The 15,672-nt window shown below is 44.6% G+C and overlaps 1 protein-coding gene across 1 annotated transcript; it reads right to left on the bottom strand.

The window, feature by feature from the left end:
• Positions 1-10,804: 10,804 nt before the first annotated feature.
• Positions 10,805-12,024, bottom strand: LOC124670314 (oxygen-evolving enhancer protein 2, chloroplastic). The gene is made up of 3 exons (XM_047206817.1): positions 11,768-12,024; positions 11,397-11,680; positions 10,805-11,305 (listed from the first exon to the last, which is right to left on the bottom strand). Exons 1-3 carry the CDS (start codon positions 12,003-12,005, stop codon positions 11,045-11,047), a joined length of 783 nt encoding a protein of 260 aa, XP_047062773.1. The 5' UTR covers positions 12,006-12,024; the 3' UTR covers positions 10,805-11,044.
• Positions 12,025-15,672: the final 3,648 nt, after the last annotated feature.

The raw sequence follows: 15,672 nt of genomic DNA, 5'->3' as shown, positions 1-15,672 counted from the left end.
ACTCGTTTTGGCGCGCGCCGGTTCCCGAGCGAATCCAATGAATTTTGACCGTTCTCTTAAAAAAAAAGGAACTTTGACCGTTGGATCAAGCGTTGGAGAACTGATGTGCCAACGGCCAATAATTATGATCGTGCTAACCGATTTTCAACGTGATGATGAATTGATGTGACATTTGGCCGTACTAGTACGGTCTCATATTTTTGTATTACTTAGTACTCCCTCCGATTCATATTAATTGACTCAAATATGGATGTATCTAGAACTGAAATGTGTCTAGATACATCCATATTAGAGTCAAGTAATATGAATCGGAGGGAGTACTTGGACTGTGGCCAAATTCGAAATCTCATTCCAGCGGCAAAACTTCCCGCCCGAAAAATACAAATATTTCACACGCTTATAACTTCCCATTCTACCCTTGTAAAGATGACAACAATGTCCATGTATAAGTCGGTTGGTGGGGGGTCTACCCGTCATTTTTTTCGATCACCACCTCTCTAGCTCCGGAAACCCCCCGGAAAAAAATTCATTTCCCTCACTCTCTCCTCTGAGACCACCCACCGGAACTTCCCAAGTCCCTCTCTCTCCCACCTCCACGGCCACCGCACCGGAACATCCCCGCCGGACTTGCCCGGCCTACCCGAGGCCTCGCGATCCTCGTCATCCGGCCGTCTCGCCGGGAGCCGCTTCATCGACGCCGTCATCAACCGGACCGGATCATCCCCGCCGAACCTCGAAACCATATACTCATCCAGCGGTCTACCGCGATCGTTTCAGCTGCGGTATCGTCCACCCCACCGGAGCCGCTTCGCCGGATCCGTCGTCCACCGCATCGGATCTAGCTCACCGACACCACTGTGCATTAACCGGATCCGCTTCACCGGCGCCGTGCACGATCTAAACTCTTCTACTGTCGCTTTTCTATTGCTTGCCTCGCAAGTTCTTGTTTAATCTTGGGGGAAATCTGTTTGTGCTAACGACGCGCCGTTACGTTTTTGCAGATGAGATGAGTAACCATGAAGTGTAATGGCCGTCTCTCCAACCCCAAGTAGCACATGTAGCGTACTTCATCACCGGATCTATCAACCCCAGGAAGATCTGCTGTGACTCCCACAGAGTGCTTCTCCTAATGTAAGTCCCTTGTTTTAGCGCCATGTTCTGGGTTCAGATGCTTGTTTGTCTGAAGCTCTTTTAGTTCATTCCTAGTTATGACCGTAACACCTTGCTATTTTCTACTTCATTGCTAACTTTAAGCGATTGAACATTTTGGTTTGCATTCCCTGCTCTGTAGATGTAGCCATCATAACTTCTATCTTGCTCAGTCGTTGTTACAAAAATTATAAGTATTATAGTAACATCCTGCTATTATTTAGTTCATGGCCAATTTTAAGTAATTGCACATGTTGGTTCGCATTCCCTGCTCTATAGCTTTTGGCATCGTAACTTCTATATTTGGTTTACATTCCCTGCTTCTGTAGATCTAGCCATCATAACTTTATCTTGCTCAGCTCGTTGTTACAAAAATTATGGCCTGCTACTATGTTGTTTGTGCCAATTTTTTACTCCATGAACATGTTGGCTTGCATTCCCTGTACTAGAGGTGATGCCATTGTTTTGTATCTAGTTCATTGTAAGCTAACAAAGTAAGGACTTAGTTTGGCATGCTATCACTCTGCTATCTAGCCTGGTAGTACAAATATACTTGTCATACTACTAGATAATAATTTTGCGTGCCATCTTGTTCTTCAAAAGCTGCATTATTGACTTGTTTCTCTGACTTGGCATGACGCTCACATATGGAAAGCTGAACATATTGGTTTGCATTCCCTCTTATACAAGTTCACGAGTGATCCCACTATATTCCGTATCCGGTCCATCCTAAGCTCCAGCATTAACTATCCTCTATGTGTTGCTCATTACAAGTTTATATCCCGAAACATCTTGATTTGCATCCCCTTCACTATAAGTTCAGGAGTATTATTTAGTTCACGGCCAAAATGAAGTAATTGCACTTGGCACATGTTGGTTCACATTCCCTCCTCTTTAGCTTTTGCCATCGTAACTTCTATTTTTGGTTTACATTCCTCGCTTCTGTAGATGTAGCCATCATAACTTCATCTTGCTCGAGTCCTTGTTACAAAATTTATAGCTCTGCTACTATGTTGTTCATGCCAATTTTGTATTCCCTGAACATATTGGTTTGCATGGGACTCGACAGGTAGTAAGTCTCGTTGTTTCATTCTAACATGCTCGTTATATTGGTTGTTGGTATGCGGCATGCACTCTTTGTTTGCTTATTGTGCGCATTACAATGATCTTGTTATAACGACGAAATGATGAGTTCCAAATTCTTTGGCAAACAATATTGCGGTGTCTTTGCGTTTCCATTGTTCGTTGTCTTAACTTGTAATGTCTTTGTTTCGGATATAGGTGCTGCATGGACAACTTAAAAGATTGCCGGATCGCTTCATTGTATTGCTAGGTTTAATTACCATTCAATTTCTCCGGGTTCCGTAATATTTTTTCAAAGCCTTGCGGTGATGTAATATTTATAGTTTTTATAGTTCTTTCGCGCATTTTTTCTTTGGTGCTTGTGGTAAGTGAGGCTATCCGACAGAAATCAATGCTGCGTAAATATTCTCAGTATCTAAATCACGAATTCCCATCCCTTAAACGGCCCAATTAAGCGAAATCACATACGTGCCGAGCCCGCAAAATCCTAAAGCGCCTTTTACGCCGGCATATAAACGAGCAACTAAACGGGCTGGCCCACTTACTTATTGGGCCAGCCCACTTGATTTATTGTGGACCCCGCACTTTTATTGGTCCGGCCCACTTGCTTTAAGGTGGACCCCACCGACTACTGGGCCGGCCCACTAACTAGTTGGGCCAGCCCAATTGCTTTTGTGGTGGTCCCCACATACTAAATGGGCCGGCCCTTTAAGACGAAAGTGGGACCCACTGTGTTTTTGGCCCGGCCCACTAGCGTGTTGGGCCGGCCCACTTGCTATATGGTGGACCCCACATACTAAATGGGCCGGCCCTTTGACAGGAAAGTGGGACCCACCTGTGCTTTTGGCCCGGCCCACTAGCGTGTTGGGCCGGCCCACTTGCTATACGGTGGACCCCACATACTAAATGGGCCGGCCCTTTAACAGAAAGTGGGACCCACCAGTGTTTTGGCCCGGCCCACTATCTTGTTGGGCCGGCCCACTTGCTATATGGTGGACCCCACATACTAAATGGGCCGGCCCTTTAACCGGAAAGTGGGACCCACTCGTGTTTTTGGCCCGGCCCACTATCTTGTTGGGCCGGCCCACTTGCTATATGGTGGACCCCACATACTAAATGGGCCGGCCCTTTAACAGGATAGTGGGACCCACCTGTGCTTTTGGCCCGACCCATTTGATCTAATGTGGACCCCACGTACTAAATGGGTCGGCCGATAGCGAGAAAGTGGTACCCACATGCTAATTGGGCCGGCCCAATAACTTCTTGGGCCGGCCCGGCTTGCTTTAATGAGGACCCCACTTTGTAAATGGGCCGGCCCGATAACGAGAAAGTGGGTCCCACATGTCTTGTGGGCCGGCCCTTTTGCCCGTTGACCGGTCAATGAGTGCATTCAGCCGGCCCACATGCTTAGTGGGCCGGCCCATTAAAGTTTTGACCGGTCAACCTTAGAGGTTAGGCCCGGCCCACGTAACTAATGGACCGAGCCCGGCTATATAGTTGACCGGTCAAACTAAGTCAGCTGGCCCGGCCCGCAAACTTAATGGGCCGGCCCGCTTAAGACGTGGCGAGGCCTCGTGTGGGCCTACCATCTACCACGGGGTTTCAGCTGGTTAACGCCGTTAATCGCCGATTAACGGCGTCGCCACGTGTCGGCTTGCATGACGTCGGCAGTCAACGGGCTCCCGGAAACACTTGGGCAACGGTCCGATTTTCCGTGGCGGAAGGGCGCCCAAGCGCGACCGACCGAAAAAATCGTCGTAGGACTTTGCCTGACGCAGTTTCGACAACGGAACCCATATCGTCGGGTTAGGCCCATAGGCGACGAAAAATGCCCCTTAGTTGACGATTTTGGGACGTTGTCTATCAGAACTTTTCTTGTAGTGATAGTGGGTTCATGCCTCCATTGATATCTGGGACAGTGACAGAAAGTTCTAAGGTTGTGGATTGCTGTTGCCACTAGGGATAAAACATTGATGCTATGTCTAAGGATGTAGTTGTTGATTACATTACGCACCATACTTAATGCAATTGTCTCGTTGTTTTACAACTTAATACTGGAAGGGGTTCGGATGATAACCTCGAAGGTGGACTTTTTAGGCATAGATGCAAGTTGGATGGCGGTCTATGTACTTTGTCGTAATGCCCAATTAAATCTCATTATATTTATCATGACATGTATGTGCATTGTTATGCCCTCTCTATTTGTCAATTGCCCGATCGTAATTTGTTCACCCAACATGCTTTTATCTTATGGGAGAGACACCTCTAGTGAACTGTGGACCCCGGTCCATTCTTTTATACTGAAATACAAATCTGCTGCAATACTTGTTCTTTACTGTTCTTGCAAACAATCATCTTCCACACAATACGGTTAATCCTTTGTTACGGCAAGCCGGTGAGATTGACAACCTCACTCTGTTTCGTTGGGGCAAAGTACTTTGGTTGTGTTGTGCGGGTTCCACGTTGGCGCCGGAATCTCCGGTGTTGCGCCGCACTACATCCCGCCGCCATCAACCTTCAACGTGCTTCTTGACTCCTACTGGTTCGATTAAACCTTGGTTTCTTACTGAGGGAAACTTGCCGCTGTGCGCATCACACCTTCCTCTTGGGGTTCCCAACGGACGTGTCAATTACACGCATCAGCATGGCATGCCACCATCATGCCACCATCGCCTCTGGACACCTCTGGACTGCACCACCGTGTCAACTCTCTCCCTCTCACTCACCTGATGCTGCCCAGCCACTGACTCGACGACGCCATGCACCGGAGACGCCAGGACACGAGCGCCCGGTGGCGCCCAGAACTCGCCCATGCCGCGCCAGAGCGCGCATGGCGTTCACCCTGGACGCGCCAGAGCGTGCTGACGCCCGCGTCCTCGCACCACCTCGACCCTTCCGCTCAGCGCCAGTCGACGCACGACGCATCATTGAATCGCCTGGACACGCTCACTGGCCCGCGGGAACGCCAGGCTCGACGACCACGACTCCGTTCAACCGCCGCGGCATGGACACTTCCCGTCAAGCTTCCCATCGCCACGCAGCCCTCGCCGCGCCACGATCAAGCTCGTCGTCATCACCGTAGCAAGCGAGCAACCCGTAGCACCCATAACTTGCCCCTTCGCAACGCTGGAACGACGACGACGACGACGACCCCCGCTCCGCCCTTCGGCCACCTCCCACTCCTATAAAAGGAGGGCTCCTCCCACCAAACTGAGCACGCCCCTCTCTTCCTCACCTCACCACAGTTCTCCTCGCCACTTCAATTTGATTGATTAGCCACTCCACCGCTCGAATTGCAAGCTCGCCGCCGCCGCTAGTACACGGAGCACGCCGGAGAAGGAGACCACCTCAGGCGATGCAACTGCTTCCAGGCGCCTCCTCGTCGACGACACGGTCCTTGCGCACATCTCTGACGACCGCCGGAGCTCCGACGAGCTCGCCGACCCCCTACCTCCGTCGCCAGTAAGTCCCCCTCTCGCCGGCGACGACGACGCACCACGGCCGTCGATCCTCTTTCTAATGGCATGGCCATCCTTGCTCATACCGTTTCGCTGTTTAAACCCCACAGACAGGTGGCCCCCACCATGTCAGCTGGCCCGCTGCGAAGCTGGGCCGGCCCATTACCTTCCCGCACTGCACAGCCCGTTAATTCTCCCGCCAGCCCACGTTTCAAATTAAAAAATGAAAAATAGAGAAATAATACAATCTGATGTCAACTTTGAAATTTAATAGGGACAAATCTACAAGGCCAAATTTTACAGATTTTATATATTTGGAAACCTTAGAGTTTTCTCTACACAATGCCACTAGATTGAACCCTAGATCTGTTATAGAATTAAAGTAAAAAATAAACAAGACAGGGACTTTTCTGCCTTAGAATAATTCTATAAAATCAACCAAAAATGCTTTTGAGTTGATTCCAACTCCTATAATTCATATTTCACTTGTACTAATTGTTTCTTCAAAAATATGCTATGCTTACTTTGAATGATCATGGCCTAGTTTAATTAAAGGACTTTATGGCTATTTCTAGTCAAAGATATTGTCCAAAACTATTAAGAAATCTTATGGGAGTGTTTCTCTCATTTAAATCTTGTCACCACCAATTCAAAATGAGGTAGAGACTCTGGTCATTTAGGTCTCATATGAATTGTTGATGATATTAAATCTTTACCATGATTAGGATTAAAAGGTATGAGGTGTTCACCTCATTTAAATCATTTTCTCAAATGATAAGTGTGAAGAGGTTGACTTTGGTGAACCTAGGTCACATATTATTCATGAGAGAAATTAAATCTTAATAAGATAATGAGAGGAAATTATTTCTCTATGTAATTGAAAATAACACCTAAGTTAGTATGAGAGGAAATTATTTTTCTTAAATAAGAAAAACACATCCACCAACTTAATAGTAATGAGTGATGCTAGTTTAAGTTGTGTGAATCATGTGTGTGCTTAGTTTAGTAAATAAGTTTGGTATGATGATTGTGTACCCCGTATTCGTATTTTAGACGCTAGTACCGAGGAGTACCAGGAGGAGGAGGAGGTCTACTTCCAAGGAGAAGAAGACCACTTTGACCAATTCCCCAACCAAGGCAAGATAATACTCTTGCAAAGTGCAAAGCTCACCATGAGCAAGGCATTACCCCATTTACTTTATGCTTATGATCCTAATTCCCAGTTTTACTTTACAAGCTTTATTTACTTTTGTTTTATCAAAGTACTTTTTGATTCATGATTCACTTTGGTTAGTATTGGATTAGTACAAGAGTATCAAAGTTAGCCTAGAAACAAAGCAAAGTACTTAGCACCCCTCATACTTAGATGCTAGTGCTAAAACTTAAAGGTGACTACTCTAGATGGGAACTTGTGAAATGAAATGACTTTGAAAACCTTGGAATGATGAGTCATTCTATTGAAAGATTTTGAAGGTGATCGAATATGACTTGTGAATGACTTGGTGAATTTTACCAAAACTGATGGTTGGGTTCGGATGCGATACCATTCCAATTTTACAAGTACCCCCACAATACCTGAATCTGGGTAAGGATTAGCTGGAAATTTATGTGTCTTAGTATGGGTTCCCTCTGAACAAGCATCATAGGGGTTATGCCGAGGCTGCCTCCGTTGAAAGTGAAATGACGTGAATTGAGGTGAATTGTACGGCCAAGCCTCTGTGCAGCTCCCGGGATAACAGCTTGGCTATCACCGGGAGGCCAAGCTCATGGGGAGAGGTGCCTATACTAGGGTATATAAATGAAAGGTTAGGATTGGTAGTTCGCGTATCGCGTACGATAAATCAGGGCCAGCTTACTCCTCGACGAACTATTGCAATTGTTGTGGCACAAGTGTACAACCTCTGCAGAGTTTAACCTATTTGAATAGCCGCGTCCGCGGTCATGGACAGTTGGAAAGGCCATACTGTTCCGTCATCAGAACTTTTCTAAAAATATGAATGGTGACTTGTGAATTGAATTGAAAGGTGACTTTGACTTTGAATCACAACTGAGTTGTGGGAATGACACTAATATTCCCACTTGAGTTAAGTTAGGCAAATGAGGAGTTTTTGATTATTAAAATGCTTATGAAATAAAACTGGCTTTCTGCAAATGAAACTAGAGCTTAGAACCCCCTTACTATAGTTGATAGTTTTTATCTTAGTATTAGTTTGCGAGTACTTTAAAGTACTCATGGCTGTGTCCCTGGCTATTCAAATGGTCAGACTATGAAGACGAGTACCAGAACCCGGAAGAAGGACAGCAGGACGTTTACGACAACTAGGATCACTCCTGACGTCAACAGTTGCCTGTGGAATAGATGGACTACTATTACGCTATTTCGCTTCCGCTATGTGTTATGTAATGGATCAATAGAACTTCTATTATTGTAATGAGACTGGATCATGTGATCCTTTATTTGTAAGACGATTACGTGTTGTAATGAATGATGTGTTGTGATATCAATCTATTATGTCTCGCAAAAATAATATTCCTGGGATTGCGAGGAATGGCATAATAGGCATCTGGACTTAAAAATCCGGGTGTTGACACAAATCCTAGCCTTAATTCATGCAACTCAACAAACACTTTCAGAAGTACCTGAAAGACACATTTATGATCACCCTGCTACAACGTGATGGTTGATGCCCCCAAAACAGTCTTCCAATACTAGTAACATAATCTCATGGTCTATGGATTAGGATACTTGACATTCGATAGCTTGGGCAATTGAAAATTTATGATCTAATTGCTTTATTTGGATGAGCCTATCCATCATGTCAATTTGGTAATGACATGATTTTGTTATTAAGTGACAACACATATCAAACAATAACCATCGTTAATCGACGAGTTAGCCAAGTAGAGGCTTACTAGGGACACAATGTTGTTTATGAAACCCCACACATGGATTATGTTTTTGGTTAATACATTTCTAGCATGGAATATATACATATATCATAAACAATAAATATGTTGATAATAATTATAATAATAATTTATACCTAATAATAAAGGAGCTAAGGTTTCTTGCAAAAAGTTTCGTCAACAACATTTTTTTGGACTGTTTTGCCCTCCCACCAAATCCCATAATACATTATCACCGTGAGTGTCGAAACGTTATCTTGGTTTAATTTGGGTCGATCGCTCGTTGGTCGCTGGCATGTTCAGAACCGGACCACCGCTTAGGCCATGATGGGCCACGAGCTGTGATGCTGGCCTAGCTCCAGCTCCGCATCCCACCCATGAATAACCACGTAATCAATATCTAATCTAAAGAGATGCCTAAACTAGTACCACCTCGCCTCTTTATGGGGAGTTTTGCCTGTTGATATACTCAGGTTTCGTGGATGTCAACATGTTGCCGAGGAAAGCATAAGTAGCAGATCTAAGAGCTAATAATCAGTGAGAGCGAAATACTTGGATGGCTCGGAAGGGGGGGATGAAAACAAGGAGAAAGGATTATAGAGCACTCTGAAGGGGAAATGTGTCTTGGTTGGAAATTAAGACTGGCTATCGGGCTGAAGAAAATGACGGTTGCGGACTTGCGGTGTGAGAAAGGGCTCCCGATTCAGTGGAGCATGTGGTTTGGTCTAAATAGTTTACAATTACAGACGGATTTTACCAAGAATCAATGCGGACAACGGAGGACCCAGGAGGCGCTTCCAAGAAAAAACATACGATTTGGGCCTCCTCAACCCCATGATTCCAGCGCTGGATTGCGGCCTACTCATGTTGAGTGGATTGCCGGCCGCTCTGTACCGGCGACCACTTGGAGCAGAACTCCACGGTTCCACCATGTTTAGGGTTTTGAACCCTATTTTATTTGCTTTGGCAGCAGAGCATGTATTTGATGATTTTTCTGAAAAGGAAAACCGTGCGTGGTCCTGTGTAAATGTGTTCTTTCAGTATCTCATGTAACATTTTGATGGATAGTCATAGTGATTTTTTGAGGCTGAATCAGTGGGTTTCCCCACTAAGTTATTTTTATTGATTTTAAATAAAAAGAAAAATACAAAAAGGGGAGTTGCTAGAGATTAGCAACCAACATCTATATACATGCTCCAAGCCTAAAGTAAAAGAAAAGAGAAAGGGCACATGTTACCAAAATCTCTCAACCCAATTTCGAAAGCCACCATAAGAGTTTCTGGTGGCTTTATGCAAAAGGAGAGACAACTCATCCTTAAACTTCTTCCTACATCTATATAGGCTTGGAGGGATTCCCTTGAGGAGTACAATCGATTGTCTGGTGTTATTTCTCCATACTTGTGACATAATTGATTTGATGGGCATTAGGATCAGTCTGACTCGGACGAGCTCAGCAAAAGAGTACATATACAACGTCCGTAGACTCTGAGCTCGAAACTCTCTCATTCCTTCTTGATTCACACGACTGATCTCATTTTAAAAAGATCAAAAAAATTAATTTTATTAAGTTTTAATAAGTTCTGAAAAAGTCCACATGTAGGCAATGAGGTATCTCACAAACGTGCAAAATATTAATTTTAAATATTATGTATTCTTGGCTACACAAATGACAAAATTTAATATCTGAGTCATACATTTTCAAATCTCCAAAACATATTAGATTTCATAATTTTTTCAATCCCATAAATAAAAGAATTTTGGGTTGAGATTTTGCATTAGTGTGAGAAGTGTCACGGACAATGTTCAGAATTATTTTCAGATTTTTTGATAACTTGTAAATATGCTTTCTTAATTTTCTTAAATGGTAAGAGCACTGGAACTCGAGAGCAAAAGCAGTTTCCCCATTGATGCCATGTCTTTTTCTCTATTGCACATTTGATATTGATGTTTTTGTTATTTTCACTATTGCATGGTATAAAAACATGTCATTCTAATTTAAACATGAGTAGTCTTTCATTTTATTTAATGAGACGCTGTAGCAACGCACGGGTTTTATCCTAGTAATATATAATAATGCCTCTAGCTAGGGCATATTCCCAACAATTCATCAACGGCGTCTTCTATTTAGTTATACTCCGTAGAAGATTTAGCATGATCCCAAACATGTGTGGTAGAGAGCGTGGGTGAATCCGTGGATGGAAAGGAAGTTTGTTGCTGTGCGCATCACACACGTGAACTTTCTTATAAAGAGAGGGAGATACAAAAAAGAAAGAAACATTATTACTGCTAAGATTTCTTAATCGCTGTCCAGACATGAATGGTTGAGGGAAGTCGACCTCTTGTTCATCCATTCCTCATGTACAGTCAAAGAAACACACATGCACATGCCCCTCTACACGTACGGTGCATCCCTGAGCAAATTTCGATTAAATTCGATGGGGTCATATTTATGCGACGCTGAAGGATCCGGCGGCGTTCTCGACGAACTTCTTGGCGCCCTTGAACCACCTCTTGTCCCCGGCCTGCGCCTTGCAGACGTAGAGCTTTCCGTCGGCGACGGTGGCGGTGATGAGCTGGTGCTTGCCTCCCTCGTCCCCGTCCGCCGTCCTGGTGAGCACCGTTATGCTGTAGTACTGCTTCCCGTCCACGACCGGCGCGGAGCTCTCGAGTACGTTGGCCGTGGCCACGGCGCCTGACTCGAACCCACCCTGCAGCATATATCGATGATCCTCACAAGATGAGCACGTTGCTGAGGCGCGAGAGTGTGCGAGAAAGAGGAGGAAGAAAAGAGTGTTGTACCTCGGAGTCGGTGTTGCCGCCGTATGACTGCTGGCCGAGGAGGAATCCGACCTCGGAGAGGAACTGCTCAGGGGATCCGTAGTCGGTGATGGTCTTCTTGGTGGTGGGGTTGATGACGACGGAGAGGTTGCTGGTGGCGTCGAAGTTGTCCTCGTAGCGGAGCACCTGGCCGGGGAACTCACGCTCCTTGCTCGGGTTCCACTTGGCCGGGACCAACAGCTTGAACCCCTCCCCGGTGTACGTCTTGAAGTCCGTGTTCTTCTTCGCCTTCCCGAACACGTTGGCTGCACACAGATCAAACATTCATGCATGCGTATTTCATTCACCCGAAACGAGACCGTCTCGTCTGAATAGGCGTTCTTTCTTCGTACCTGCTTCTCCGTAGGCGGCGGCGGCCGGTGAGACCTTGACGGCGACGGCGGCAGCGCCGGCGAGGAGGGACAGCGCGGCGCGGCGGCTGGTGACGACCGCGGTGGCGTCAGATGCAGCCTCGTCGTTCTTCTGCGCCTTGCAGACGAGCAGCTGGGTGCGCCCGACTGCTGGCGCGGGGCGCGCCGAGGCGGCCAGCCGCGCGGTGGACTGGTGGAGGAAGCAGGAGGTGGACGCCATTGCTGCTGCTATCTGTTGTGTGCTTAGCTTAGCTTAGGAGTGTGCGTGCGCGTGGGTAGGGTGTGTGTCGCGTTAACTAAGGAGATCGGTGGGGTCGGGATGCGGGAGAGTTCTTGTGGTGTGTGTGTGGATGGAGTTGGGATGAGGCTCGATGCCATGGGATAAGGCGCCACGCCGCACCATTGGGCCACGTCGGATCGCGATGCAGCCCCGTCATTCGTCGCCTGCCTCCTCCTCCCCCTCGCGGCTTCTGGCGACCGCGACGCAATTTCTCGATCCCAATCGAATGATCCGTGCCTGTCGCAGCAAGATGACGCCGTGGTTACGTCAAAGGTGGTGTAGAAAAGCAAAAACTCGTGGTCAATAAACAGAACGAATTAAGGAACGTACCACAAGCAGCGGCATGCTCCATCCGTGTTTTCCTTATTATTACTCCGCGTATAAGGTTTGGTCAAAGTAAGCTTTGTAATCTTTGATCAACTTTTTACGATAAAAATTAAATGTAAATGATACGACAATGCATTTCATTGTGTTATTATAATATTTTTACATATAATTGTTAGACTTGGCAAAGTTTGACTTTGACAAAACCTTAATTTGAAACGGAGGAACTAATAATTAACAAGGTGGTGCTCGGGGAATCAAGTGTATTGCATGGCTGCACATTTGATTAGTTTGGTTTGATAAATCCGTTTTCAGGTAAATATTGTTGTAACACTTTGGTCCATACCATTTTGTATATAACTAGCAAAAGTGTCTGTGCGATGCACTGGGAGAAAAACCGATCTTCGGTATGATTATTTTTTATTAAATACTACCTCCATCCCAAGGCTTAATGCTTATATTATTTTTTGAAAAGTTAAATGAAATAAAGTTTGACCAACTTTAAGAAGAATCTATGAACAAATATGATATTTTATAGATACCATATAAAATATATTTCATTATCTATCTAATGATATTAATTTTGTACTTTTCAAGTTAATATTTTTTGATAAAAACTTGATCAAATTTGACATAGTTTGACGTTCTAAAAAAAATATAGGTCTTAAGCTTTGGGATGGAGGTGGTACTTTTTAGGTATTATGAATTTAATTACTTGAAATTCCAATTTACTTAACGGAACTCATACAAAAAAAGAATATTTCTTCTTTTCTCGTTTTGATACTAAGGCGGAAAATTGTCATCATTATCTCATCGCGACTATCTACCACTCTCGCCACACCTCTCCGCTCTCCATTCTATTTGGTATGAGGGCTTCACAAATCATGGCAGCCACATAACACATCATCTCGCATGCCATCGGAGCACAAAAATATAAATGCATTGCTAATAAACAAATAAGTAAACATTTGAAAATATATGTACAATTATCTAAGAAAAGTGACATTAACTTTGTGTTTTTGTCCTAATCGTCCTTCTCTACATATCTAGATAGGCATTATGCTAAAGTGAAAGCACCGATTGTAAAATATACGATTTTTTTTAACAAAGGTATAGAATTTCTCCACCCCGAATTATGTGCTTATCCTCTCCCATGGTCCAGTCCTTTGATCGGTGCACATGACGCCGCATAGTTCTCAACGGAAGCAGCGCACATGCGAGGGAAGAAGAGGTCCACAAGTGCACTTTTTTTCAGCTGGGCGGCGGAAGAAAGGTTGGACTGTTGGAGTTAGAACCGCACCCCAGCACGTATCGCACCAGGCCGGCACGGCGAGGAAGCCTAAGTAGTAGACGTCATATTTCACATTTTGTAGGCCAACTGCCGTCCTGTGGCAAGGAAGCTAGAGGGCCGACCGTGTGGATGGTCATGGTGGGTGTGAGCAGGTTGAGCTTGGTGTCCAACACCACCTCCTTGGAAGAGAAGTCGCTCATGCATTGCCACGAAGCAACACAAAATTCGACGACATTGCTCAAAAAATTGTTGCATTCAAGTTTTATGTTATGCATCGATGTTCCCTTTACGGTTTTGCCATGGACCAACTTCATACATTCGTTTGAAATGCATGGTCTAACCTTTTGTCTAAACATCAAATGAGACCTTTATTTTTAAAAATGGAAAACTATGCCTTGAATAACTTGAGTTGCTTCTATTATGCTTGGGGTATTATATTTCATTTGTCTAAAAATAAGTGACTCAGTTTTATAGATATGGTTGTATCTAGACGCGTTTTTAGTGTGTAGATATCAAACGTAGAAAAAGTTGAGTCATTTATTTTTAATTGAGAAATACAATATTTCACTTTGCATATTAATTTGATTAATATTTAACCAGCCATGCATCCCCGTACAGCTTGTCTCGTGACTTCCAAGTAGTTTCGATACATTTAATCGATATTACAATCTATCGTGTACACAGCTGCAAAAGCTGAAGCCAGTACATAGTGGGTTCCATAATCCAAAAAAAAAAAACATCACGAGATGCTGCTCTCCTTTCTCTTGATCTAATCTCTCTATCCTGGCTAGTGCTCCATCTCTTCCCTTCGTTCCTTTATTTTCTCCCAAGATTCTCTTAATCACAGAACAGATCCTTGTTGACTGCCCCTGGATTCCCCAAAAAATCAGGTCGGGACGGATCTCTCCTCCCACCAGATCTAGACTCGGCAGATGGACCAGCTTAAAGGCCATGCGGTGGCTTGTGTAGGTTGTGAACTTCGCCATTGCTGACTGGAATCCGGCCGTGTGCCCCTCCTCCCAGTCCTGCAGGAGATCATGAAGGCGTGTCCGCGTGTGTACCTTTCCGGATTAGATCTCCGAAATCCCCAATCCCTGCCGTTTGCCGCCATGGTTTGCTGAGTGCGAGCACGTACCGGGGAGCGAAAGGGATGGCCTGGCCTTGTCTCTTGAACGAACCGGGGAGCCGAGCGTTGAGGGGCAGCGAGCGGCCAGTCTCGGGGAAACCGGAAAGCACCGGGTCACCGGAAAGAGGCGAGGAGAACGACAGAGGAAGGAAAGCCACCCGACAGACGAAACAAATATAACCGAATCGTTATTTTACTTGCCGGTGGCAGTGCTTGTCATTTAGATAAAAACTAAGGGTAAGAAAAAACTGATCAACAAGAAGCTCTTTTGCTTTTATTATTAGATATAGATTACAACATGGTTTCAGTATTGACAAATCAATTTTGATATTCTGTCGTCTCTAGGAATTGGAGGATCGATGCAAAATGCAAGATGGAAGAGGAAAAAGTAGAGAACCAAGTAATATCTTTGTTTTGTAAGACATGAAGAAATACCTCACTCATGCCGCAAAGGCTTTCATATCTCTTCTCCACTTTTTCGCTCTAATTTTTTTTATATCCTTAAATCTATAATCCACAGGTGACCAATAGAGGAATAAATAAATTGTATGGATAATTTAACATTATAATTGATGGTTCATATGATCACAACAAGCACGCAACAAACTAGCAAATTAATACGAAATTTCCAAACGTCAGGTCAAGCACGACCAATTCAAGTACTCAAAGTATGAAATTAAATGAATGGTACAATACACATACTTGAACATTTTACAGCAGAATTCATGATTCATATCTTCTAAGGCTTGTGAAAAGGCTACAACATTGAACATTTAGTCTAGAGAATAAATTGAATTGAAATTACTCAGTACATACATTATAGTGTTTAGCAATTTTCCTACCAAAGAACTATTTACTCACGTACA

This window comes from Lolium rigidum, chromosome 7 (assembly GCF_022539505.1).
Source record: "Lolium rigidum isolate FL_2022 chromosome 7, APGP_CSIRO_Lrig_0.1, whole genome shotgun sequence".
In the NCBI taxonomy this organism is placed as follows: Eukaryota; Viridiplantae; Streptophyta; class Magnoliopsida; order Poales; family Poaceae; genus Lolium; species Lolium rigidum.
Note: the sequence above shows the minus strand (reverse complement) of the source record. Positions and strands in the feature narration are given on the sequence as shown.

Coding starts and splice junctions, on each gene's coding strand:
- LOC124670314 (XM_047206817.1), bottom strand. CDS start 12,005: ATGGCGTCCACCTCCTGCTTCCTCCACCAGTCCACCGCGCGGCTGGCC. Junction 11,681..11,767: donor CGCCGCCTACGGAGAAGCAG/GTACGAAGAAAG, acceptor ATCTGTGTGCAG/CCAACGTGTTCGGGAAGGCG. Junction 11,306..11,396: donor GCGGCAACACCGACTCCGAG/GTACAACACTCT, acceptor TATATGCTGCAG/GGTGGGTTCGAGTCAGGCGC.